The sequence below is a fragment of the Lichenostomus cassidix genome, unplaced genomic scaffold (assembly GCF_008360975.1).
Source record: "Lichenostomus cassidix isolate B80296 unplaced genomic scaffold, HeHo_3.0 HiC_scaffold_529, whole genome shotgun sequence".
Classification (NCBI taxonomy): Eukaryota; Metazoa; Chordata; class Aves; order Passeriformes; family Meliphagidae; genus Lichenostomus; species Lichenostomus cassidix.
The window spans coordinates 146,245-173,827 of record NW_028147264.1 but is presented as its reverse complement, the minus strand read 5'-3'; the positions used below and the strand labels follow the sequence as shown (position 1 = coordinate 173,827).

At 42.3% G+C, this 27,583-nt stretch overlaps 1 protein-coding gene across 1 annotated transcript in view; it reads right to left on the bottom strand.

Moving 5' to 3' along the window:
* LOC146423942 (protein EFR3 homolog B-like) overlaps positions 1-27,583 on the bottom strand; it is a gene marked incomplete at its 3' end in the record, with an annotated part of 61,669 nt that overhangs the window by 12,628 nt on the left and 21,458 nt on the right. The window contains exons 2-9 of the mRNA XM_085044195.1: positions 23,308-23,384; positions 19,482-19,609; positions 15,086-15,236; positions 12,131-12,252; positions 9,007-9,156; positions 6,698-6,826; positions 3,493-3,571; positions 1,079-1,214 (exon numbers count right to left, since the gene is read on the bottom strand). Of these exons, the coding sequence (XP_084900321.1) occupies positions 1,079-1,214; positions 3,493-3,571; positions 6,698-6,826; positions 9,007-9,156; positions 12,131-12,252; positions 15,086-15,236; positions 19,482-19,609; positions 23,308-23,384 (972 nt within the window). The remainder of the gene's footprint in view (positions 1-1,078; positions 1,215-3,492; positions 3,572-6,697; positions 6,827-9,006; positions 9,157-12,130; positions 12,253-15,085; positions 15,237-19,481; positions 19,610-23,307; positions 23,385-27,583) is intronic.

Below are 27,583 nucleotides of genomic sequence, written 5' to 3'. Positions count from 1 at the left end.
TCCCAAATCCCGAAATCCAAATCCCAAATCCCCAAATCCCCAAACCCCAAATCCCCAAACCCCAAATCCCCAAATCCCCAAATCCCCAAATCCCCAAATCCCAAATCCCCAAATCCCCAAATCCCCAAATCCCCAAATCCCAAAACCCCAAATCCCCAAACCCCAAATCCCCAAACCCCAAATCCCCAAATCCCAAATCCCCAAATCCCAAATCCCCAAACCCCAAATCCCAGGAAAAAACCCAACTGGATACTTTTCCCATCCCAAATCCCCAAACCCCAAAAACCCCAAAAACCCCAAATCCCCAAATCCCCAAACCCCAAAACCCCAAATCCCCAAATCAATCCAATCCCCAAAACCCCAAATCCCCAACCCCAAACCCCAAATCCCAAATCCCCAAAACCCCAAATCCCCAAACCCCACATCGCCATTCCCAAATCTCCAAACCCCAAATCCCCAACCCAAATCCCCAAACCCCAAACCAAAATCCCAACCCCAACCCAATCCCATCCCCATCCCAACCCCAAATCCCCAAATCCCCAAACCCCAAATCCCAAATCCCCAAATCCCCAAATCCCAAATCCGCAAATCCCCATCGCCATTCCCAAATCTCCGAATCCCCAAATCCCAAATTCCCGTCATCATTCCCAAATCTCCAAACCCCAAATTCCCCAAATCCCCAAACCCCAAATCCCAAATCCCCAAACCCCAAATCCCAAATCCCCAAATCCCAAATCCCCAAAACCCCCAAATCCCCAAATCCCAAATCCCAAATCCCCAAATTCCCATCGCCATTCCCAAATCTCCGAATCCCCAAATCCCAAATTCCCATCATCATTCCCAAATCCTCAAACCCCCAAATCCCATAATTCCCAAATCCCCAAATTCCCTTCGGCATTCCCCAAATCCCCAAATCCCAAAATCCCAAATCCCCAAATCCCAAATCCCCAAATCCCCAAATCCCCAAATCCCCAAAATCCCCAAATCCCTAATCCCCAAATCCCAAATCCCCAATCCCCAAATCCCCAAATCCCCAAATCCCGAATTCTCGCCGTCAATCCCGGGATTCCCGGCTGACCGACGGATCCGGAGGCGGCGATCCCGGCGGCTTCCGAGAGCACCTCGACGATCCCGGCGCGGATCGGCGCGGCGCTGCGGCTGTTGGCGTCCAGGTGACCCAGGAGCTGCTGGATCACCAGGTGGGAATGCTGCGGCTGGGAAAAAAACGGGAATTTTGGGAATTCTGGGAATTTTCCCGGGAATTTTCCTGGGAATTTTCCCGGGAATTCTGGGGTTTTCCCGGGAAAAATGGGTGGGAAATTCCCTGGAATTTGGTGGGAAGTTTGGGGTGGGAATTTCTGAGGGTTTTGGGGTTTTTTGGGATTTTTGGGATTTCGGGGATTTTTGGGATTTGTTGGGAATCCTTGAAATTTCTTGGGATTTCTTGGGATTTCTGGGAATTTGGGGAGGGAAAACCGGAGGGGTTTTGCGAATTCTGGGATTTCCTTTGGGATTTTTTGGGTTTCAGGGATTTCTTGGGAATTCTGGGATTGCTTGGGTTTCTTGGGATTTCTGGGATTTTGGGGATTTCTTGGAAATTCTGGGATTTCTTGGGATTTCTTGGATTTCAGGAATCTTGGGGGTTTCTTATGATTTTTTGGGATTTCTTGGATTTCAGGGATTTCTTGGGAATTCTGGAATTTTTCGGGCTTCTTGGGAATTCTGGGGTTCCTGGGATTTTTGGGGTTTCTTGGGATTTTTTGGGGAATTTCTGGGATTTCTTGAGTTTCTTGGGATTTCTGGGATTTTAGGGATTTCTTGGGATTTTCAGGGATTTCTGGGATTTTTGGGTTTCAGGGATTTCTTGGGAATTCTGGGATTTTGGGGTGTTTTTGGGATTTCTTGGGAATTCTGGGATTTTTGGGGTTTCTTGGGAATTCTGGGATTTCAGGGATTTCTGGGATTTTTGGCATTTCTTAGGATTTTCTGGGATTTCTGGGATTTCTTGGGAATTTTTGGGATTTCTGGGATTTTTGGGGTTTTCTGGGATTTCTTGGATTTCTGGGATTTCACAGATTTCTTGGGAATTCTGAGTTTTCTGGGATTTCAGGGATTTTTGAGATTTTTGGGGTTTCTTGGGAATTCTGGGAATTTTCCCGGGAATTCTGGGATTTCTGGGAATTATCCCGCGAATTCTGGGATTTTCCCGGGAAAAGTGGGTGGGAAATTCCCTGGAATTTTGGGGAAGTTTGGGTAGGAAATGGTGGGGATGAGGTGTTGGGATGGTGGGGATTGCTGGGGGTTTTGGGGTTTTTTGGGGTTTTTGGGGTTTTTAGGGATTTCAGGGATTTTTTTGGGATTTCCTGGACTTTGGGGATTTCAGGGATTTCTTGGTGATTTCGGGGATTACTTGGATTTCTTGGGAATTCTTGGATTTCTGGGATTTTTGGAGTTTCTTGGGATTTCTTGAGATTTCTTGGATTTCTGGGGTTTTGGGGGTTTTGGGGTTTTTGGGGTTTCTTGGGATTTTTTGGGATTTCCTGGATTTCAGGGATTTCAGGGATTTCTTGGGAATTCTGGGATTTTTTTTTACTTTTGCGATTTTTGGGGTTTCTTGGGATTTTGGGGATTTTTTTTGAATTCTGGGATTTCTTGGGAATTCTGGGATTTTTGGGGTTTCCCAGAGTCAATCCCAATCAATTCTTGGGATTTTTTTTGGAATTTCTGGGATTTCTTGAGTTTCTTGGGATTTCTGGGATTTTAGGGATTTTGGGGGGTTCTTGGGATTTTTTGGGATTTCTTGGATTTCAGGGATTTCTTGGGAATTCTGGGATTTTTGGGATTTCCTGGATTTCTTGGGATTTCTGGGATTTTTGGGATTTCCTGGATTTCTTGGGATTTCTGGGATTTCTTAGGAATTTCTGGGATTTCTTGGGATTTCAGGGGTTTCTTTGGTTTCTTGGGATTTCTGGGATTTCTTGGGAATTCTGGGGTTTCTGGGATTTCCAGGATTTCTTGGGAATCCTTGGAATTCTTGGGAATCCTTGGAATTTCTTGAGATTTCTTGGGAATTTTTTGGCGTTTCTTGGGATTTCTTGGATTTTAGGGATTTCTGGGATTTCTTGGGATTTCAGGGATTTATGGGATTTATTAGGAATCCTTGCTATTTCTTGGAATTTCTTGGGATTTCTGGGATTTCAGGGATTTCTTAGGAATCCCTGCGATTCCCAGGAAAAAAGTCTGAATTCCTGCCAGGAATTCCCAAAAAAACCCAAACAACAATTGAGATCTTCGGGAAACAACAGGATTTTCCCAAATCCAGGAATTCCCAGGATGGAAAAAATGGGATAAACAACTCGGGAAATGGGAAAATTCCAGGGAAATTCCAGGAAAATTCCAGGGAAATTCCAGGGAAACGGGAATCCCGCCCTGCTCCTCCCTCCCCGACATTCCCGATTTTTTTTTGGGATCACTGATCCCTGGAATTCCCACCTGGATGGAATACATGATGATCCGGAAACATCCGCGGGCGAAAACCTTCGGCTCCCACAGGGAATGGTTGTCCAGGTGGCTGCGGGAAAACGGGAATGCCGGGAGGAACGGGAATTCCGGGAGAAATGGGAATTCCAGGAGGAATGGGAAAATTCCAGGGAAAATGGGGAAATCAACAGGAAACGGGAAAATTCCGGGAGAAACGGGAATTCCAGGGGGAATATGAAAATTCCAGGGAAAACGGGGAATTCAACAGGAAATGGGGAATTCCGGGAGAAATAGGAATTCCAGGAGAAAGGGGAATTCCAGGGAAAATGGGGAATTCAACAGGAAATGGGGAATTCAACAGGAAAAACGGGAAAATTCCAGGAGAAAGGGGAATTCCAGGGAAAAGGGGAAAATTCCAGGAGAAAGGGAAATTCAACAGGAAATGGGAATTCCAGGAGAAATGGGAATTCCAGGGAAAAGGGGGGAATTCCAGGGAAAACAGGGAATTAGCAGGAAAACAGAATTAGTTGGAAAACAGGGAATTCCAGGGAAAAAATGGGATTAGAGGAAAAATATGGAATTAGCAGGAAAAGCAGGAAACCAGGGAATTGGAGAGAAAACAGGGAATTCAAAAGAAAACAGGGAATTCCGGTTAAAAAATATGGAATTAGAGGGAAAACAGGGAATTCAAGGGAAAGACTGAATTGGAGGGAAAATATGGAATTAGCAGGAAAACAGGGAATTAGTGGGCAAATGGGGAATTTGAGGGAAAATATGGAATTGGAGAGAAAATATGGAATTAGAGAGAAAATATGGAATTAGCGGGAAAACAGGGAATGATAAGGAAAGATGGAATTCAAGGGAAAACAGGGAATTTGAAGAGAAATATGGAATTAGAGAAAATATGGAACTTGAGAGAAAATATGGAATTTGAGAGAAATTATGGAATTCAAGGGAAACCAGGGAATTCAAAGGAAAATATGGAATTGGAGAGAAAATACGGAATTTGAGAGAAAATATGAAATTTGATGGGAAAGATGGAATTAGAGGGAAAAATGGAATTAAAGGGAAAATGGAATTAGAGGCAAACCAGGGAATTTTAGGAAAAACAGGAAATTACAGGAAAAAATGGAATTTGAGGGAAAACATGGAATTCAAGAGAAACTATGGAATTAGAGAGAAAAACATGGAATTAGAGACAAAATACGGAATTAGATGAAAAACAAGGAATTAGAAGGAAAGAAGGAACTCAAGGCGAAAATGAAATTAAAGGAAAAATGGAATTAGATAGAAAATATAGAATTTGAGGGAAATCAGGGAATTACAGGAAAATATGGAATTCGAGGGAAAACAGGGAATTTGAGGGAAAATAAGGAATTCAAGGGAAAACAGGGAATTACAGGAAAAGATGGAATTTGAGGAAAAACAGGGAATTTGAGGGAAAATATGGAATTTCAGGGAAAACAGGTAATTACAGGAAAAGACAGAATTCGAGGGAAAAAACGGAATTAATGGGAAAACAGGGAATTCAAGGGAAATCAGGGAATTACAGGAAAAGTGGAATTTGAGGGAAAATAAGGAATTTGAGGGAAAACAGGGAATTACAGGAAAATACAGAATTTGAGGGAAAAGATAGAATTCGAGGGAAATCAGGGAATTACAGGAAAATACAGAATTCCAGGAGAAACAGGGAATTCGAGGGAAAACATGGAATTCGAGGGAAAACATGGAATTCGAGGGAAATCAGGGAATCACAGGAAAAGATAGAATTCCAGGAAAAACAGGGAATTTGAGGGAAAATATGGAATTCGAGGGAAATCAGGGAATTTGCGGAAAAATATGGAATTTGAGGGGAAAGAGGGAATTACAGGAAAATACAGAATTCCAGGGAAAATATGGAATTCGAGGGAAAACATGGAATTAATAGGAAAACAGGGAATTCAAGGGAAAAGAGGGAATTTGAGGGGAAATATGGAATTTGGGGGAAAATATGGAATTTGGGGGAAATCAGGGAATCACAGGATAACATAGAATTTGAGGGAAAATATGGAATTTGAGGGGAAACAGGGAATTACAGGAAAATACAGAACTCCAGGAGAAACAGGGAATTTGAAGGAAAATATGGAATTCAAGGGAAAACAGGGAATTACAGGAAAACATGGAATTTGAGGGAAAATATGGAATTCGAGGGAAAAGAGGGAATTACAGGAAAATACAGAATTTGAGGGAAAAGATGGAATTTGTGGGAAATCAGGGAATTACAGGAAAATACGGAATTCCAGGAGAAACAGGGAATTCGAGGGAAAACATGGAATTTGAGGGAAAAGATGGAATTCGAGGGAAATCAGGGAATTACAGGAAAATATAGAATTTGAGGGAAAATATGGAATTTAAGGGGAAACAGGGAATTACAGGAAAATAAGGAATTTGAGGGAAAACAGGGAATTTGAAGGAAAAATATGGAATTTGAGGGAAATCAGGGAATTACAGGAAAAGACAGAATTTGAGGGAAAACAGGGAATTTGAAGGAAAATACGGAATTCGAGGGAAATCAGGGAATTACAGGAAAAGATGGAATTTGAGGGAAATCAGGGAATTAATAGGAAAACAGGGAATTCGAGGGAAAAGGGGGAATTACAGGAAAAGATGGAATTTGAGGGGAAACAGGGAATTACAGGAAAATATGGAATTTGAGGGAAATCAGGGAATCACAGAAAAACATAGAATTTGAGGGAAAATATGGAATTTGAGGGGAAACAGGGAATTACAGGAAAATACGGAATTCGAGGGAAAACGGAATTTGAAGGAAAAATATGGAATTTGAGGGAAAACATGGAATTTGAGGGAAATCAGGGAATCACAGGAAAATACAGAATTCCAGGAAAAACAGGGAATTACAGAAAAATACAGAATTTGAGGGAAAACAGGGAATTTGAAGGAAAACATGGAATTTGAGGGAAATCAGGGAATCACAGGAAAATACAGAATTCCAGGAAAAACAGGGAATTCGAGGGAAAACACGGAATTCCAGGAAAAACAGAGAATCACAGGAAAATCCAAAATTCCAGGAAAACCAGGGAACAAACCTCCCAACTCCCACCAGGACCACCCCAGGATTTTCCGGATTTCTCCAGGACACAAACCCGGATTTTCCCAGCCGGGATCTCCCCGGAAAAGCGGGAAATTCCCGGTTTTTTTTTGGGAATTCTGGACTCACATGAGGACGGGTTTGATGGCGTTTTTGATGTTGCCATAAGCTGCTCTTCCCAGCAGTTCCCGCAGGCAGCGCTCGGCTAATTCCCGAGGATTCTCCTGCTCCTTCTCCGGCAGCGGCGACGGAGAGCGGCTGGGGAAAAACGGGAATGAATTCTGGGAAAATGGGGATTGGAGGGAAAAATAGGGATTGGAGAGGAAATTGGGGATTGGAGGGGAAATTGGGAATTGCAGAGGAAATGAGAATTCCAGGGGAAATGGGAATTCCAGGGGGAAAATGGGAATTGGAGAAAAAATGAGAAAATGGGAATGGGAGGAAAAATGGGAATTGGAGGGAAAATTGGGAATTGGAGGGAAAATGGCAATTCCAGGGGACATGGGGATTGGAGGAAAAAATGGGAATTCCAGGGGAAATGGAGATTGGAGAGGAAATGGGAATTGGAGGAAAAACGGGAAAATGGGAATTGGAGAGGAAATGGGGATTGGAGGAAAAACGGGAAAATGGGAATTGGAGAGGAAATGGGAATTGGAGGAAAAATGGGAAAATGGGAATTGGAGGGAAAATGGGAATTGGAGGGGAAATTGGGAATTGGAGGAAAAATGGGAATTCCAGGGGAAATGGGGATTGGAGAGGAAAATGGGAATTGGAAGGAAAATGGGAAAATGGGAAATCCAGGGGAAATGGGAATTCCAGGGGAAATGAGGCTTGGAGAGAGTAAATTGGGAATTGGAGGGAAAATGGGGATTGGAGAGGAAATTGGGGATTGGAGGGGAAATGGGAATTGGAGGAAAAATGGGAAAATCGGAATAGGAAGGGAAAATGGGAATTACAGGGGAAATGGGGATTGGAGAGGAAAATGGGAATTGGAGGGAAAATGGGAATTGGAGGAAAAATGGGAAAATGGGGATTGGAGAGGAAATGGGAATTGGAGGAAAAATGGGGAAATGGGAATTGGAGGGGAAATTGGGATTCCAGGGGAAATGGGAAGTGGAGGGAAAAGTAGGGATTGGAGAGGAAATTGGGGATTGGAGGGGAAAATGGGAATTGGAGGGAAAATGGGAATTCCAGGGGAAATGGGGATTGGAGGGGAAATTGGGAAAATGGGGATTGGAGGGGAAATTGGGATTGGAGAAAAAACGGGAATTCCAGGGGAAATGGGGATTGGAGGGGAAATTGGGAATTGGAGGAAAAATAGGAATTGGAGGGAAAATGGGAATTGGAAGGAAAATGGGAAAATGGGAATTCCAGGGGAAATGAGGCTTGGAGAGAGTAAATTGGGAATTGGAGGGAAAATGGGGATTGGAGAGGAAATTGGGGATTGGAGGGGAAATTGGGATTGCAGAAAAAATGGGAATTCCAGGGGAAATGGGGATTGGAGGGGAAATTGGGAAAATGGGGATTGGAGGGGAAACGGGAATTGGAGAGGAAATGGGAATTGGAGGAAAAATGGGAATTCCAGGGGAAATGGGGATTGGAGAGGAAATGGGAATTGGAGGAAAAACAGGAAAATGGGAATTGGAGAGGAAATGGGAATTGGAGGAAAAATGGGAAAATGGGAATTGGAGGGAGAATGGGAAAATGGGAATTGGAAAAATGGGAATTGGAGGGGAAATTGGGAATTGGAGGAAAAATGGGAATTCCAGGGCAAATGGGGATTGGAGAGGAAATGGGAATTGGAGGAAAAACGGGAAAATGGGAATTCCAGGGGAAATGGGGATTGGAGGAAAAATGGGAAAATGGGAATTGGAGGGGAAATGGGGATTGGAGAGGAAATTGGGAATTGGAGGAAAAACAGGAAAATGGGAATTGGAGAGGAAATGGGAATTGGAGGGGAAATTGGGAATTGGAGGAAAAATGGGAATTCCAGGGGAAATGGGGATTGGAGGGAAAAATGGGAATTGGAGGGAAAATGGGAAAATGGGGATTGGAGGGGAAATGGAAATGGGAGGGGAAATTGGAAAAATGGGAATTGGAGGGGAAATTGGGAATTGGAGGAAAAATGGGAATTCCAGGAGAAATGGGGATTGGAACGGCTGGAATTTTTTGGGATCACCCATCCGAATTCCCAATTTTCCCAACCCCATTCCCACCTCGCCATTCCCAAATTTCCCACCTCATTCCCATCCATTCCCAATCCCATACTGAGGAAGGCAAATCCCAGTTGGAATTCCCTTCATCCCCAGCATTCCCAGTTGGAATTCCCTTCATCCCCAGCATTCCCAGTTTGAATTCCCTTCATCCCCAGCATTCCCAATTTGAATTCCCTTCATCCCCAACATTCCCAAAATTCCCGAAATTCCCGTTTTTCCCACCTGTCGGGGTCGTGGCCGTGCTGGAGGTTGAAGAGCAGCGAGGGAACGATCTTGTCCATGTGCTGAGGATCCCAAATGTTGGCCTGCAGCTCGTCGTTCACCGTCTTGCGCACCACGCCCTGCAGGCCGCGGATCCCCGACATCCGGATCCTATGGGAAAATTGGGAATTTTGGGAATTCTGGGGATTTGTCATCACCACGCCCTGCAGGCCGCGGATCCCCGACATCCGGATCCTGGGGAAAAATGGGAATTTGGGGAATTCTGGGGATTTGTCATCACCACGCCCTGCAGCCCGCGGATCCCCGACATCCGGATCCTTTGGGAATAAAAATTGGGAATTTGGGGAATTCTGGGGATTTGTCATCACCACGCCCTGCAGCCCGCGGATCCCCGACATCCGGATCCTGGGGAAAAATGGGAAAAAAAATTGGGAAAAATGGGAATTTGTCATCACCACGCCCTGCAGGCCCCTGATCCCCGACATCCGGATCCTGGGGAAAAATGGGAAAAAATGGGAATTCTGGGAATTCATCACAATCCCCGACATCCGGATCCTGGGGAAAAATAATGGGAATTCTGGGAATTCTGGGAATTTCAGCTCGGAATGACCAGCTTGGGATAAACCCAGAATGATGTGGGAAGGGAAATTCCATGGAAAAACCCAGAATTCCGTGAAAAAACCCAAAGTGGATGGAAAGGAAAATTCAATGGAAAAACCCAGAATTCCATGAAGAGGAAAATTCCATGAAAAACCCAAAATTCCGTGAGAAGGAAAATTCCATGAAAAATCCTGAATTCCATGAAAAAGGAGAATTCCGTGAAAAACCCGGAATTCCAAGAAAAACACCAAATTCCGTGAAAAACCCGGAATTCAGTGAAAAAGCCCGAATTCCACAAAAAGGAAAATTTCGTGGAAAACCCTGATTTTCCAGGAATTTGTCATCACCCACCACAACCCCTTGATCCCAGATATCCGGATCCTGGGGGAAAAAAATCGGGAAAAAATGGGAATTCTGGGAATTCTGGGGATTTGTCAGCAGCCCCTTGAATTCTATGAAAAACCCCCGAATTCGATGAAGGGGAAAATTCCATGGAAAACCTGGAATTCTGTGAAAAACCCTGAATTCCACGAAAAACCCAGAATTTCAAGGGAAGGAAAATTCCGTGAAAAAACCAAAATTTTGTGAAAATTCCGTGGAAAAGCTTGAATTCCACCAAAAATCCCGAATTCCATGAAGAGGAAAATTCTGTGGAAAAGCCTGAATTCCACGAGAAGGAAAATTCCATGAAAAACACAGAATTCCATTAAAAAATCCAGAATTGTGTGAAAAAACCCAAAGTCGGTGGAAAGGGAAATTCAATGGAAAAACCCAGAATTCCATGAAAAAGGAAAATGAAGAACCCAGAATTCCAAGAAAAATCCTGAATTCCATGAGAAGGAAAATTCCATGGAAAACAACGAATTCCATGAAACAGAAAATTCCATTAAAAATCCTGAATTCCATGAAAAGCAAAATTCCATGGAAATCCCAAAATTCTGTAAGAAGGAAAATTCCATTAAAAATCCTGAATTCCATGAAAAGCAAAATTCCATGGAAATCCCAAAATTCCGTAAGAAGGAAAATTCCATGAAAAGGAAATTTCCATGAAAAGCCCTGAATTCCTCGAAAAACCCAGAATTCCAGGAAAAGGAAAATTCCGTGGAAAAACCCAGAATTCCATGAAAAACCCAGAATTCAGTGGAAAAAACCCCAAAATTTCAAGAAAAGGAAAATTCCCTGGAAAAGCCTGAATTCCATGAAAAGGAAATTTCTGTGAAAAGCCCTGAATTCCATGAAAAGCCCTGAATTCCATGGAAAAAACCGGGAATTCCATGAAAAGGAAAATTCCTAAACTTTTTCTAATTCCCATTCCCAAACCGCATTCCCAAAGCCATTATTTCTGGGATTTTTTCCGGATTTTTTCTGGTTTTTTTCTGGATTTTCCAGGGTTTTTTTCCCGGGATTTTCCCAGGATTTTTCCAAGATTTTCCATGAATTCCCATCTCACTTTTTCCGGGGTCCTCGTGCCTGGAGTGACATAATTCCCTAAATCCCTAAATCCCATTCAAATCCCCATTCCAAATCCCATTCCTGGCCATTTTTCCCTGGAATTTTTCTGGGATTTTTCCAGGAATTCCTCACTTTCTGTGGATATCAGGAATCCTTTCCCCAAATCCCATTCCCAATCCCCATTCCCAGCCATTATTCCCATATTTTTCCTGGAATTTTCCAGGAATTTCTCACTTTCTGCAGATATCAGGAAACCTTTCCCTAAATCCCATTTCCAGCCCCATTCCTGGCTGGTTTTTTCTGCTTTTTTCTGGGATTTTTCCCAGGAATTCCTCAGTTTTTGCAGGTATCAGAATCCTTTCCCCAAACCCCATTCCCAAACCCCATTCCCAATTTTTTCTGGGATTTTTCCCAGTTTTCCCATCTCACTTTTTCCGGATGTCAGGGTCCTCATGGCCAGAGTGACACAATTCCATAAATCCCTAAATCCCAAAATCCCAAACCCCATTCCCAAATCCCATTCCAAACCCCATTCCCAAACCCCATTCCCAGCAATTATTTCTGGGATTTTTCCAGGATTTTTTCCGGATTTTTTCTGGATTTTTTTCCGGATTTTCCCAGGATTTTTTCCAGATTTTTTCTGAATTTTTCCCTGGGATTGTCCCAGGATTTTTCCCTGGAATTCCTCATTTTTTCTGGATGTCGGGATCCTCATGCCCGGAGTGACACATCTGAACCCCTAAATCCCCAAATCCCATTCCCAAACCCCATCCCAAACCCCATTCCCAAAGCCATTATTTCTGGGATTTTTTCCGGATTTTTTCCGGATTTTTTCTGAATTTTTTCCGGATTTTCCCAGGATTTTTTCCTGGAATTTTCCCAGGATTTTTCCCAGTTTTCCCATCTCACTTTTTCCGTATATCAGGATCCTCGTGGCCGGAGTGACACATCTGAATCCCTAAATCCTAAATCCCTAAATCCCATTCCCAGCCGTTATTCCCGGGATTTTCCCGGAATTTTCCCAGAATTTTCCTGCGATTTTCCCAGGATTTCCCTGGAATTCCCATCTCACTTTTTCCGTATATCAGGATCCTCGTGGCCGGAGTGACACATCTCGCTGAAGCGCGACACGAAGAAGTCGTAGCTGCGATGGTAGGATGGAGTGTCCTCCTCGATGTTGGCAAACTTCACAAACTGCGGGAGAAAAAACAACGGGAATGGAGGGCTGAAATCACGGGGAAATCCACGGGAAATCCTGGGAAAAATAGCAGGAAAATTGTGGGGAAATTGCAGGAAAAATCCCGGGAAAATAGCGGGAAATTCTGGGAAAAATCATGGGAAAATTGCAGGGAAATCATGGGAAAATCCTGGGAAAAATACCGGGGAAATTCTGGGAAAAAATGCGAAAAATCCCAGAAAAATCCCAGGAGAATCCCAGGAAAAATCAAGGGAAAAATCCAAGAAAAATCCAAGAAAAATCCCAGGAAAAATTGCGGGGAAATCCTGGGGAAAATCCCAGAAAAATCATGGCAAAAAATCCCAGAAAAATCCTGGGAAAATCGTGGGAAAAATCTCAGAAAAATCACAGGAAAATTGCGGGAAAAATCCTAGAAAAATCACAGGAAAATCGCGGGGAAAATTGTGGGAAAAATCATGGGAAAATCTCAGAAAAATACCAGGAAAATCGTGGGGAAATCCTCGGAAAAATACCGGGAAAATCCTGGGAAGAATCACAGGAAAATTGTGGGAAAATCGCAGGAAAATCACGGGGAAATCCTGGGAAAGATCATGGAAAAATCCCATGAAAATCACATAAAAATCCCAGGAAAATCATGGGAAAGTTACAGGAAAATCCTGGGAAAAATCCTGGAAAAATCATGGGAAAAGTCCCGGGAAAAATCCCAGGAAAATCCCAGGGAAATCCCAGGAAAATCCCAGAATATCCTGGGAAAAATCCTGGGGAAATCCTGGAAAAATCCCAGGAAAGAATTGTGGGAAAATCACAGGAAAATCCCAGAAAAATTCCAGGAAAATCTCAGGAAAATCCCAGAAAAATCCCAGGAAAATCCAAGAAAAATCCTGGGGAAAAGTGCAGGGAAATCCTGGGAAAATCCCAGAAAAATCACGGGAAAAATCCTGGGAAAATCCCAGGAAAATACTGGAAAAATCCCAGGAAAATCCCAGGGAAAATAGCGGGAAAAATTCCAGGAAAATCCCAGAAAAATCCCAGGAAAAATCGTGGTAAAAACCTGGGAAAATCCCAGGAAAATCCCAGAAAAATCCTGGAAAAAATGCCAGGAAAAATCCCACCAAAATTCCAGGAAAAATCGAGGGAAAATCATGGGGAAAATCCTGGAAAAAATCCCAGGAAAATCCCAGGAAAAATCCCAGAAAAAATGTGGGAAAAATCTCAGAAAAATCCCAGGACAAACAGTGGGAAAAATCGCAGGAAAATCCCAGAAAAATCCCAAAGAAACCCCAAAAAAAATCCCAGGAAAATCCTCACCTTTCCCACCCATTTTCCCTCCGAATTCCCCCACATTCCCAGAAAATCCTCTTGGAATTCTCCCACTTTTCCCACAAAACCCCTCAGATTTTTCTAGCTATTTCCCTTGGGATTTTGCCACTTTCCCAGGAAATTCCAGCTTTTCCATCTTTTTTCCCTTGGAATTCTCCCACCTTTCCTGAAATTCCTCAGCTTTTCTGGTTGTTTTCTCTCACTTTTCCCAAAAATCCCAACCTTTTCCACATTCTTCCCCTGGAATTCTTCCAGTTTTCCACAAAATCCCGCAGGTTTTTCCAGCTGTTGTCCCATGGGATTTTGCCATTATTCCCAAAAATCCTCACCTTTCCCATCTTTTCCCTTGGAATTCTGCCACTTTTTCCACAAATCCACCAAATAGTGGCAAAATCCCAAGGGAAACCAGCTGGAAAAGCTGCAGCAAAATTCCCAAAATCCCAAAATTTTGGGTGGAATTTCTGCGTAATTTTTTTGGGATTTCTCCCGGGATTTTTGGGGGATTTTTAAAAAATTTCTTCTGGGATTTTTCCCAGGATTTTCCCATTATTTTTCTGGGATTTTTTCTGCTCTTTTTTCCCGGATTTTTCCCAGGATTTTTCTGGGATTTTTCGGGGATTTTCCAAAGATTTTCCCGGGATTTTCCTGGGATTTTTCTGGGATTTTTCCCAGGATTTTCCCGTGAAAATCCCGACTTTTCCCAGCTGTTTTCCCTTGGGATTTCACCACTTTTCCCAAAAATCCCGACCTTTTCCAACCCTATTTCCCATGGAATTCCCACAGAATTCCGAGAATTCCCATCATTTCTCACCGAGTTGGTTCCCAGGATCTGCAGGTTGGGTTTTTCCAACTCCTCCAGCAGCTTCCCCACAGAAAATCCCAACTTTTTCCACCTGTTTTCTCCCACTTTTCCCAAAAATCCTCACATTTTCTTGGAATTCTCCCACTTTCCCAGAAAATCCTACAGATGTTTCCAGCTGTTTTCCCTGTTTTCAGTTGGGATTTTGCCACTTTTCCCAAAAATCCCACCGATTTTTCCAGCCGTTTTCTCCCACTTTTCCCAAAAATCCCCACCTTTCCCAGCCCCGTTTTCCCTCAGAATTCCCATGGAATTCCCACAGAATTCCCACAAAATTCCCGGAATTCCCATCCTGTCTCACCAAGTTGGTTCCCAGGATCTGCAGGTTGGGTTTTTCCAACTCCTCCAGCAGTTTCCCCACAGAAAATCCCAACTTTTCCCACCTGTTTTCTCCCTCTTTTCCCAAAAATCCCCACCTTTTCCAGCCCGTTTTCCTATGGAATTCCCACAGAATTCCCACAGAATTCCCACCATTTCTCACCGAGTTGGTTCCCAGGATCTGCAGGTTGGGTTTCTCCAACTCCTCCAGCAGTTTTCCCACAGAAAATCCCAAGTTTTTCCACCTGTTTTCTCCCACTTTTCCCAAAAATCCCCACCTTTTCCAGCCCCAGAATTCCCACAGAATTCCCAGAATTCCCACCATTTCTCACCGAGTTGGTTCCCAGGATCTGCAGGTTGGGTTTTTCGGACTCCAGCAGCTTCCCCACCATCTTCAGGAAGCTCTCGACGAAGAGGTTGATGCTCTGGCAGTGACACGCCATCAGCAGCTGGTCCAGAGCCTCCATCGCGATGCACACGTAGCTGGAGTTGGGGGAAAAACGGGAATTCTGGGAATTCCGGGAATTGTAAGAATTGTGGGAATGACGGGAACGGTGGGAGAGGAACTGCAGAGAGAGACGGGGGGTGTGGGGTTGGGGATTGGGGATTGGGAAATGGGAATTGGGAATGGAAAGGAAATGGGAATTGGGAATTGGGAATTGGGAATGGGAATGGAATTGGGAATTGGGAATTGAAAATTGGGAATGGAATTGGGAATGGAATTAATTGGGAATTGGGAATTGGGAAATGGGAAATGGGAAATGGGAATTGGGAATTGGGAATTGGGAATTGGGAATTGGGAATGGAATTGGGAATTGGGAATGGAATTGGGAATGGAATTGGGAATGGAATGAATTGGGAATTGGGAAATGGGAAATGGGAATTGGGAATTGGGAATGGAATTGGGAATTGGGAATGGAATTGGAAATTGGGAATTGGGAATGGAAGGGAATTGGGAACTGGGAATAGAAAGGAATTGGGAAATGGGAATTGGGAATTGGGAATTGGGAATTGGGAATTGGGAATGGAATTGGCAATTGGGAATGGAATTGGCAATTGGGAATGGAATTGGAATTGGAACTGGGAATTGGAATTAGAATTGGGAATGGAATTGGGAATTGGGAATTGAAAATTGGGAATAGAATTGGGAATGGAATTGGGAATAGAATTGGGAATTGGGAATTGAAAATTGGGAATGGAATTGGGAATTGGGAATGGAATTGAGAATGGAATGAATTGGGAATTGGGAAATGGGAAATGGGAATTGGGAATTGGGAATGGAATTGGGAATTGGGAATGGAATTGGGAATTGGGAATGGAATTGGGAATTGGGAATGGAATTAATTGGGAATTGGGAATTGGGAAATGGGAATTGGGAATGGAATTGCGAATGGAATTGGGAATAGGGAATTGGGAAGGGAAGGGAAGGGAAGGGAATTGGGAATTGGGAATAGAAAGGAATTGGGAAATGGGAAATGGGAATTGGGAGTTGGGAATTGGGAATGGAATTGGGAATTAATTGGGAATTGGGAATTGGGAATTGGGAATGGAATTGGGAATTAATTGGGAATTGGGAATTGGGAATTGGGAATTGGGAATGGAATTGGGAATTAATTGGGAATTGGGAATTGGGAATTGGGAATTGGGAATGGAATTGGGAATTGGGAATGGAATTGAGAATGGAATGAATTGGGAATTGGGAAATGGGAAATGGGAATTGGGAATTGGGAATGGAATTGGGAATGGAAGGGAATTGGGAACTGGGAATAGAAAGGAATTGGGAAATGGGAATTGGGAATGGAAGGGAATTGAGAATTGGGAATGGAATTGGGAATTGGGAAGGAATTGGGAACTGGGAATTGGGAATGGAATTGGGAATTGGGAATGGAATTGGGAACTGGGAATTGGGAATGGAATTGGGAACTGGGAATTGGGAATTGAAAATTGGGAATAGAAGGAAACTGGGAATTGGGAATGGGGAGTTGAAGGCAATTTGGAATTGGGAATAGGAATTGGGAAGGGATTTAGGGAAGGAAATAGGGAGTTGGGAATGGAAGTAGGAATTGGGAATGGAAGTGGGAATTGGGAATGGAATTGGGAATTGGGGATTGGAAATGGAAGGGAATTGGGAATTGGGAACTGGGAATGGCATTGGGAATGTAATTGGCAAGGGAAGGGATTTGGGAATTGGGAATGGATTTGGGAACTGGGAAATGGGAGGGGAACTGGGAATGGAGAATTAGGAACTGGGAACGGAAGGGAATTGGGAATTGTAAATTGGGAATGGAACGGAATTGGGAATTGGGAAGTGAGAAATGGGAATGGAGAATTGGGAATGGAATTGGGAATGGAAAGGAAATGGGAAATTAAATTGGGAATGGAGAGGAATTGGGAAAGGGGAAAGAAGGGAATTGGGAATTGGGAATTGGGAAAGGGGAGAGAAGGGGATTGGGAATGGAAGGGGATTGAGAATTGGGAATTGGGAAATGCAAAATGGGAATTGGGAATGGAATTGGGAAGTGAAGGAAAGGGAATTGGAAATTTGGAATGGAGAATTGGGAACTGGGAATTGGGAACTGGGAATTGGGAAGGAAATGGGAGTTGGGAATGGAACTGGGAATTGGGAATGGAAGGGAACTGGGAATTGGGAATCAGGAATGGAAGGGAATTTGGAATTGGGAATCAAAGGGAGTTGGGAATTGGGAAGGGAATTGGAAATTGGGAATAGAAGGGAATTGGGAAATGGGAATTGGGAAATGGGAATGGAATTGGGAATGGAAGGGAATTGGGAATGGAAGGGATTTAGAGGAGGGAATTGGGAACTGGAAATTGGGAATTGGGAATGGAATTGGGAATGGAAAGGAGTTGAGCATTAGGAATTGAGAATTGGGAAGGAAGGGAAGGAAAGACATTGGGAATTGGGAATGGAGTTGGGAATTGGGGATGGAAAAGCACTGGGAATTGGGCAGACGAAGAGGTTGATGCTCTGGCAGTGACACAACTTCAGCAGCTGCTCCAGAGCCTCCAGAGCCATGCAGACAGAGCTGGAATTGGGGGAAAAACGGGAATTCTGGGAATTCTGGGAATGACGGGAATGATGGGAATGACGGGAACGGTGGGAGAGGAACTGCAGAGAGAGACGGGGGGTGTGGGGTTGGGGATTGGGAAATGGGAAATGGGAAATGGGAATTGGGAATGGAAAGGAAATGGGAATTGGGAATTGGGAATTGGGAATGGAATTGGGAATTGGGAATTGGGAATTGGGAATTGGGAATTGGGAATTGGGAATTGGGAATTGAAAATTGGGAATGGAATTGGGAATAGAATTGGGAATTGGGAATTGGGAATTGAAAATTGGGAATAGAAGGGAACTGGGAATTGGGAATGGGGAGTTGAAGGCAATTTGGAATTGGGAATAGGAATTGGGAAGGGATTTAGGGAAGGAAATAGGGAGTTGGGAATGGAAGTAGGAATTGGGAATGGAAGTGGGAATTGGGAATGGAATTGGGAATTGGGGATTGGAAATGGAAGGGAATTGGGAATTGGGAACTGGGAATGGCATTGGGAATGTAATTGGCAAGGGAAGGGATTTGGGAATTGGGAATGGATTTGGGAACTGGGAAATGGGAGGGGAACTGGGAATGGAGAATTAGGAACTGGGAACGGAAGGGAATTGGGAATTGTAAATTGGGAATGGAACGGAATTGGGAATTGGGAAGTGAGAAATGGGAATGGAGAATTGGGAATGGAATTGGGAATGGAAAGGAAATGGGAAATTAAATTGGGAATGGAGAGGAATTGGGAAAGGGGAAAGAAGGGAATTGGGAATTGGGAATTGGGAATTGGGAAAGGGGAGAGAAGGGGATTGGGAATGGAAGGGGATTGAGAATTGGGAATTGGGAAATGCAAAATGGGAATTGGGAAGTGAAGGAAAGGGAATTGGGAAATGGGAATGGAGAATTGGGAACTGGGAATTGGGAACTGGGAATTGGGAATTGAAAGGGAATTGGGAATTGGGAAATGACAAATGAGAAGGGTATGGGGAATTGGGAATGAAAGGGAATTGGGAATAGAATTGGGAAGGGAATTTGGAATGGATTTGGGAATGGGGAATGGAGAACTGGGAATTGGAAATGGAAGGGATATTTTCCCTGATTTTCCCTGATTTTCCCTGATTTTTCCCATATTTTCCATGATTTTTTCCCATATTTTCCCATATTTTCCCCATTTTTTTCTGGGATTTTCCCATATTTTCCCATATTTTTCCCAGATTTTCCCAGATTTTCCCGGATTTTCCATATTTTCCCTTTTTTTCTGGGATTTTCCTGGATTTTTCCTGTATTTTTCCCAGATATTCCCATATTTTCCGCGATTTTCCCATATTTTCCCATATTTCCCATATTTCCCATATTTTCCCATATTTTCCCATATATTCCCATATTTTCCCATATTTTCCTGTATTTTCCCATATTTTCCATATTTTCCCATATTTTCCATATTTTTCCCATATTTTTCTGGGATTTTCCCTGGTTTTGACGGGATTTTCCCATATTTTCCCAGATTTTCCCAGATTTTCCCCATTTTTTGTGGGATTTTCCCCGTTTTTTCTGGGATTTTCCCCATATTTTCCCAGATATTCCCATATTTTCCGTGATTTTTCCCCAGGATTTTCCCGGGATTTTCCCGGATTTCCCCAGGATTTTCCGGGATTTTTCCCGTCTCCCCGACCCGTAGCGGTGGCGGCTGACGTCGCGGATCATCCTCTCCGACAGGTACGCTCCGATCCGATCCAACTTCTCCGGAGCCGACAGAGCGTAGAAGGTCAACTTCTCCATGTTGGTCTTCACCAGACCATCCTGGAATGGGATTGGGAATGGGAATGGGAATGGGAATGGGAATGGGAATGGGATTGGGAATGGTGGGAATGGGAATGGGATTGGGAATGGTGAGAATGGGATTGGGAATGGTGGGAATAACAGGAATGGGATTGGGAATGATGGGAATAATGGGATTCATGGGAATAATGGGAATGGGAATGGGGATTGGAATGGGATTGGGAATGATGGGAATGGGATTGGGAATGGAATAGGATTGGGAATTGAATGGGATTGGGAATGGAATGGGATTGGGAATGATGGGAATGGGATTGGGAATGGAATGGGATTGGGAATGGGATTGGGGATGATGGGAATAATGGGAATGGGATTGGGAATGGTGGGAATGGGATTGGGAATGGGAATGATGGGAATGGCAGGAATAATGGGAATAATGGGAATAATGGGAATAATGGGAACGGGAGTGGGAATGGAATGGGAATAATAGGAATAATGGGAATAATGGGGATAGGAATAGAATGGGAAGAATGGGATTTGTGGGAATAATGGTGTTGGGATCGGTGGGAATGGGATTGGGAATAATGGGAATGGGATTTATGGGAATTATGGGAATTATGGGACTGCAAATAATGGGAATGGGATTGGGAATGATGGGAATGGGATTGGGAATAATGGGAATGGGATTTATGGGACTGGGGGGATTTTTGGGAATTATGGGACTGCAAATAATGGGAATGGGATTGGGATCAGTGGGAATGGGATTGGTGGGATTGAAGGGATTTGTGGGAAGAATGGGACTGGTAAATAGGACTGGGAATGATGGGAATGGGACTGGGAATGGGATTGGGAATGGTGGGAATGATGGGAATGGGATTGGGAATGATGGGAATGATGGAAATAGTGGGAATGGGGAGGAGAATTGGGATGGGAAAGGGAATGGGAATAGGAAAGGAATGGGAATCATGGCAATAATGGGAACAATGGGAATAATAGGAATGACAGGAATGGGAGTGGGAAGGATGGCAAAAATGGGAATAATGAGGATGAGAATAGGAAAGGAATGGGAATAATGGGAATAATGGGAAGAATGGGAATAATGGGAATAATGGGAATAATAATGGGAATAATGGGAATGGGAATGGATGGAAATGGAATGGATGGGAATGGAATAGGAATGGGTTGGAATAATGGGAATGGGAATACAATGGGAATAATTGCAATAATGGGAATAATGAGGATAATGGGAATGGCAAAGGAATGGGAATAAAGAGGGAATGGGAATGGGAATAGAATGGGAATAATGGGAACGGAACGGAATGTGAATAATAGCAATGGGAATGGAATGGGAATGGGAAAAGAATGGAGATGGGAATGGGAATGGGATGGATGAGAATTGGATTGGGAATAATGGGAATAATGGGAATAATAATGGGAATAATGGGAATGGGAATGGAATGGAATGGGAATGGAAATGGGAAGGAGAATAGAATGGGAATAGAGTGAGAATGGGGATTGGAATAACAGGAATGGGAATGGAATGGGAATGGGAAAAGAATGGAGATGGGAATGGGATGGGCATGGAATGGATGAGAATTGGATTGGGAATAATGGGAATAATGGGAATAATGGGAATGGAATGGGAACACAAAAGGAATGGAAATTGGGAATGGGAATGGGGAAAATGGGAATGGGATGGGGATGGAAATGGAATGGAAATAGAATGGGAATAATGGGAATAATGGGAATAATGGGAATAATGGGAATAATGGGAATAATGGGAATAATGGGAATATTAGGAATAATGGGAATGGGAATGGAATGGGAAAGTTGGGAATAATAGGAATAATGGGAATGGGAATAGGAAGGAATGGCAATAATGGGAATGATGGGAATAATGGGAATGACAGGAATAACAGGGATGGGAACGGGAACGGGAATAGAATGGGAATAATGGGAATGAATGGGAATGGGAATGGGAATAGAACAGGTATGATTTGGAATGGGAATAATGGGAATAATGGGAATTATGGGAATAATGGGAATTATGGGAATAATAGGAATAATGGGAATAATGGGAATAATGGGAATGGAATGGGAGTGAGATAGGAATAACGGGAATGGGAAGAATGGGAAGAATGGGAATAGTGGGAAGAATGGGAATGGGAGTTGGAATGGGAAAGGAAATGGGAACAGGAATGGGAATGAGATCCAAGTGGATGTGCATTCCCAGGAAAACCTCAGTTATTCCCAGCCAAATCCCAAATGCCAAATCCCCCCAAAAAAAGAAGGATCGGATCTGATTTCCCACCTTCCCATCCCCCCAAATCCCAAATCCCAAATTCTAAATTCCAAATCCCAAAGCAAACAAGGATCGGACACAATCCCCACCTTCCTGTCCACCCAAATTCCAAATCCCAAATTTCAGATCCCGAATTCCCAATCCTGAATCCTGAATTCCCAATCGCAAATCCCAAATCCTAGGAAAAAAATTTGGATCCCAAAGCCCGGAAAAAGCAGGATTAGATCCAACTCCCCACCTTCTTGTTCACCCAAATCCCAAATCCCAAATCCCAAATCCCAAAAAAACCCAAAGATTGGATCCCAATTCCCCACCTTCCCATCCACAACAAATCCCAAATTCCCAATCCCAAAATCCCAAATTCCAAACCCCAAATCCCAAATTCCCAATCCCAAATCCCAAATTCCCAATCCCAAATCCCAAAAAGGTTCAAAATCAAAAAAAGTTTGGAGCCCAAATCCCAAATCCTGGGAAAATTTTGGATCCCAAATCCCAAAAAAAGCAAGATTGGATCCAATTTCTCATCCTTGCCATCCAACCAAATCCCAAATTCCCAATCCCAAATCCCAAAAAAACCCAAAGATTGCATCCCAATTCCCCACCTTCCCATCCAACCAAATCCCAAATTCCAAACCCCAAAATCCCAAACCTCAAATCCCAAAATCCCAAATTCCCAATCCCAAATCCCAAAAAAACCCAAGGATTGGATCCCAATCCCTCATCCTTCCCATCCACCCCAAATCCCAAAAGGGTTCAAAATCCAAAAAGGTTTGGATCCCAAATCCCAAATCCTGGGAAAAGCAGGATTGGATCCAATTCCTCATCCTTCCCATCCACCCCAAATCCCAAATCCCAAACTCCAAATTCCCAAGTCCCAAAATCCCAAATCCCAAAATCCCAAATTCCAAACCCCAAAATCCCAAATTCCAAAATCCCAAACCTCAAATTCCAAAATTCCAAATCCCAAATCCCAAATTCCAAATTCCCAATCCCCAAACTCCCAAATTGCAAACCCCAAATCCCAAATTCCTCATCCCCAAATCCCAAATTTCCAATCCCAAATCCCAAATTCCAAACCCCAAAATCCCAAACCCCAAAATTCCAAATCCCAATCCCCAAATCCCCAAATTCCCAATCCCAAAATCCCAAACCCCAAACCCCAAAATCCCAAACCTGAAATCCCAAATTCCAAACCCCAAATTCCCAAACCCCAAATCCCAAAATCCCAAACCCCAAACCCCAAAATCCCAAATTCTCCAAACCCCAAATCCCAAAAAACCCAGGATTGCCTCCCCCTTTCCCCTCCCTCCCCAATTCCCAATTCTCCGGGAAAATTCCCATCTCTGGGAATTCCCGGGATGGGAATGAATTCCCAAAATTCCCAGAATTCCCGGAATTCCCGGAAAAGCGCTGGAATCACCTCGGGATCCTCGGGGAAGATGTTATCCACCAGGCGCTTGTAGCGCGGCCGGAGAGCTCCGCAGCAGCCGCACACCCCTGGGGAAAAAAACCGGGAATAAAAACTGGGAATGGAAACTGGGAATGAAATCAATCAGGGAATGAAATCAGGGAATGGAAACTGGGAATGAAAACTGGGAATGGAAACTGGGAATGAAATCTGGGAATGGAAACTGGGAATGAAATCTGGGAATGGAAACCGGGAATGGAATCTGGGAATGAAATCCGGGAATGAAATCTGGGAATGAAAACCGGGAATGGAATCTGGGAATGGAATCTGGGAATGGAAACTGGGAATGGAATCTGGGAATGGAATCTGGGAATGAAAACTGGGAATGGAAACTGGGAATGAAATCTGGGAATGGAAACTGGGAATAAAATCTGGGAATGAAAATTGGGAATGAAATCTGGGAATGAAATCTGGGAATAAAATCCAGGAAAAGCAGGAAAAACTTTGGGAAAATCGTTGGGACAAGACGGAAAATTATTGGGAAAATTACTGGAAAAATTATTGGGAAAATAATCAGGAAAATAATTGGGAAAATTATCAGGAAAAGCAGGAAAATCATTGGGAAAATCGTCGGGGAAAGCAGGAAAATTATCGGGAAAATCATTGGGAAAATAAAATCAGGAAAATCGTTGGGAAATCATCAGGAAAAGTGTTGGGAAAATCAGGAAAATCATTGGGAAAATCCTCAGGAAAATAATTGGGAAAATCATTGGGAAAATCATTGGGAAAATTGTCAGGAAAATATGGAAAATCATTGGGAAAATCATTGGGAAAATCAGGAAAATCATCAGGAAAATTACTGGAAAAATCACTGGGAATATAATCAGGAAAAACCATTGGGAAAATCATCAGGAAAATCATCAGGAAAATCATCGGGAAAATAATTGGGAAAATTGGGAAAAGAGGGAAAATTATTGGGAAAATCATTCGGAAAATCATTCAGAAAATTGGGATCCAAGCTGGGAAATCCTGGAGTTTTCCCAGGAAATCCCAAAGTTTTCCAACCCAAATCCCAGAGTTTTCCCAGAAATCCTAAAGTTTTCCATCCCAAATCCCAAAGCTTCCCCAATAATCCTGAAGTTTTCCAGGAAATCCCAAAGTTTTCCAACCCAAATCCCGGAGTTTTCCCAGAAATCCTGAAGTTTTCCCAATAATCCTGAAGTTTTTCCAGGCAATCCCAAAGTTTTCCATCCCAAATCCCAAAGTTTTCCCAGAAATCCCAAAGTTTCCCATCCCAAAATTCCAAGAAAAAACCTTTTCCCCATTCCCACCTCCGGAATTCCACGGAATTCCCGGAAAATCCCAAATTCCCTCCGGGAGGAATTCCTCTGGAATTCTTTCCCTGCAGCTGGAATTCCTCAAATTCCCAATTTTCCTTTTGGGAATTCTGGGATCCTCCAGGAAATGCCTTGGAATTTCCAGCAATTCCTCCCGAATTCCCAATTTTTTTCCCGTTATCCCGGATTTTATTCCTTCCTGGATTTTCCTGATTTTCCAAAGGATTTCAATCCAGGATTGGAGGAAATTCCCGAAATTCCCATCCTGAATTCTTTCCCAGAATTCCCAAAATCTCAGCACATTCCCAAAAAAAAATAAAGGAAAATTCCGGAGGTTTTCCCGCCAGGCGCAAATCCCGAAAAATTCCGGAGATTTTCGGGATTCAGTTGGGAATTTTCTCATTCCTGATTCATCCCAAATCCCATCGGGAAAAATTCCCCAATTAATTCCAATTCTTTAATTAAATCCAATTACTTAATTAAATCCAATTCCCGAATTAATTCCAATTCCAGAATTAAATCCAATTCCTTAATTCAAATTCCTTCATTAATTCCAATTCCTGAATTAACTCAAATTCCTTCATTAATTCCAATTCCTTAATTAAACCGAATTCCTGAAGTAATTCCAATTCCCAAATTAATTAAAATTCCTCAATTAATTCCAATTCTCAAATTTATCCCAATTCCTTCGTTAATTCCAATTTATTAATTAAATCCAATTACTTAATTAATTCCAATTCCCAAATTAATTAAAATTCCTCAATTAATTCCAATTCCCAAATTCATCCCAATTCCTGCATTAATTCCAATTCATTAATTAAATCCAATTCCTTAATTAATTCCAATTCCTTAATTCAAATTCCTCAATTAAACCAAATTCCTTAATTAAATCCAATTAATGAAATCCAATTCCTTAATTCATTCCAACTCCCAAATGAAATCAAATTCCTTAATTAAATCCAATTAATTAAACCCAATTCCTTAATTCATTCCAACTCCCAAATGAAATCCATTTCCCTAATTCATTCCAATTCCCTCATTAAATCAAATTCCCTCATTAATTCCAATTCCTTCATTAAATCAAATCCCAGGAATTCTCTCTGAAACCCACAAAACCGGGATAAAACTGGGATAAAAAGCTGGAATTCTATGAAAATTGGGATAAATTTTCCTTAAATTCCTTAAAATTCCTTAAAAAAATTCCTTAAAAAAATTAGAATTCCTTAAAAAAATGGGATAAGCTAAGGATAAAAAGCCGGAATTCCATAAAAACTGGGATAAAAACCAGAATTCCATAAAAACAAGGAAGTTTTCCCAGTTTTTTTCCCCCGCCATTCCCTACGGAATGACTGTCCCAAACCTTGATCAGCTTCCCAAAAATTCCCGGAAATTCCTCCTTCCAAACCCAGAATTCCCAGAAATTCCTCCGGAATTCCAACTTTCTCCCCTCCTCCCACATTCCCAGCATCCCCAGTCTAAAAAACCAGAGCTGGGAAGAAGAAAAACCTGGAAAAATCCTGGAAAAATCCTAAAAAAACTCCTAGAAAAGGCCTAGAAAAACTCTGGAAAAATCCTAGGAAAACCGTGGGATAACCCTGGAAAAATCCTACAAGAATCCTGGAAAAATCGGAGAAAAATCCTGGAAAAACCCTGGAAAGATTAGAGAAAAATCCGAGAAAAATCCTGGAAAAAACCTGGGAAAATCCTAGAAAAGTTCAGAAAAAATCCTAGGATAAATCCTGGAAAAACCCTGGAAAAATCATGGAAAAGCCCTAGAAAAGTCCTGGAAAAATCTTGGGATAAATCCTGGGATAAATCCTAGAAATGTCCTAGAAAAATCCTGGAAAAATCCTGGAAATATCCTGAAAAAAATCCTACAAAAATCCTGGGATAAATCCTATAGAAATCCTGGAAAAATTCTGGGATAAATCCTGGAAAAATCCGGAAAAATCCTGGAAAAATCCTGGAAGAAACCTAGAAAAATCCGGGAAAAATTGGAGAAAAATCCTAATGAAAAGCCCTGGAAAAATCCTAGAAAAATCCTGGAAAACCCTGGAAAAATTGTAGAAAAACTAGAAAAACCCTAGGATAAATCCAAAAAAAAAAAAAACCCTGGAAAAAATCAAAAACCCTAGAAAAATCTGTGATAAATCCTGAAAAAATCCTACAAAAATCATAGAAAAACCATAGAAAAACCATGGAAAAATCACAAAAAAACCATGGAAAAACCCTGGAAAAATCCTAAAAAAAAACCCTAAAAAAACTCCTCGGAAAATCTTGGAAAAATCATAGAAAATTTGTAGAAAAATCCTGGGAAAATTTAAAAAAAAAATCCTAGAAAAGTCCTAGAAAAACTCTGGAAAAATCTGAGAAAAATCCTGGAAAAGACCTGGGAAAATCCTAGAAAAGTTCTGGAAAAAATCCTAAGATAAATGCTGGAAAAATCCTGGAAAAATCTTGGGATAAATCCTAGAAATGTCCTAGAAAAATCCTGGAGAAAAACCTGGAAATATCCTGAAAAAAATCCTACAAAAATCCTGGGATAAATCCTATAGAAATCCTGGAAAAATTCTGGGATAAATCCTGGAAAAATCCTGGAAAAATCCTAGAAGAAACCTAGAAAAATCTGGGAAAAATCGGAGAAAAATCCTAATGAAAAGCCCTGGGAAAATCCTAGAAAAATCCTGGAAAAATCCTGGAAAAATCCTGGAAAAACCCTGGAAAAATTGTAGAAAACCTGTGGAAAAATCTGAGAAAAATCCTGGAAAAATCCTGGGATAAATCCTAAAACAACCCTGGGAAAAACCTGAAAAATCCTAAAAAAATCCTTTTAAAATCCTGAAAAAATCCTGTAAAAATTATAGAAAACTCCTATAAAAAACCTGGAAAAACCCTGAAAAAAATCCTGGAAAAACCCTGGGAAAAATCCTGAAAAAATCCGAGAAAAATCC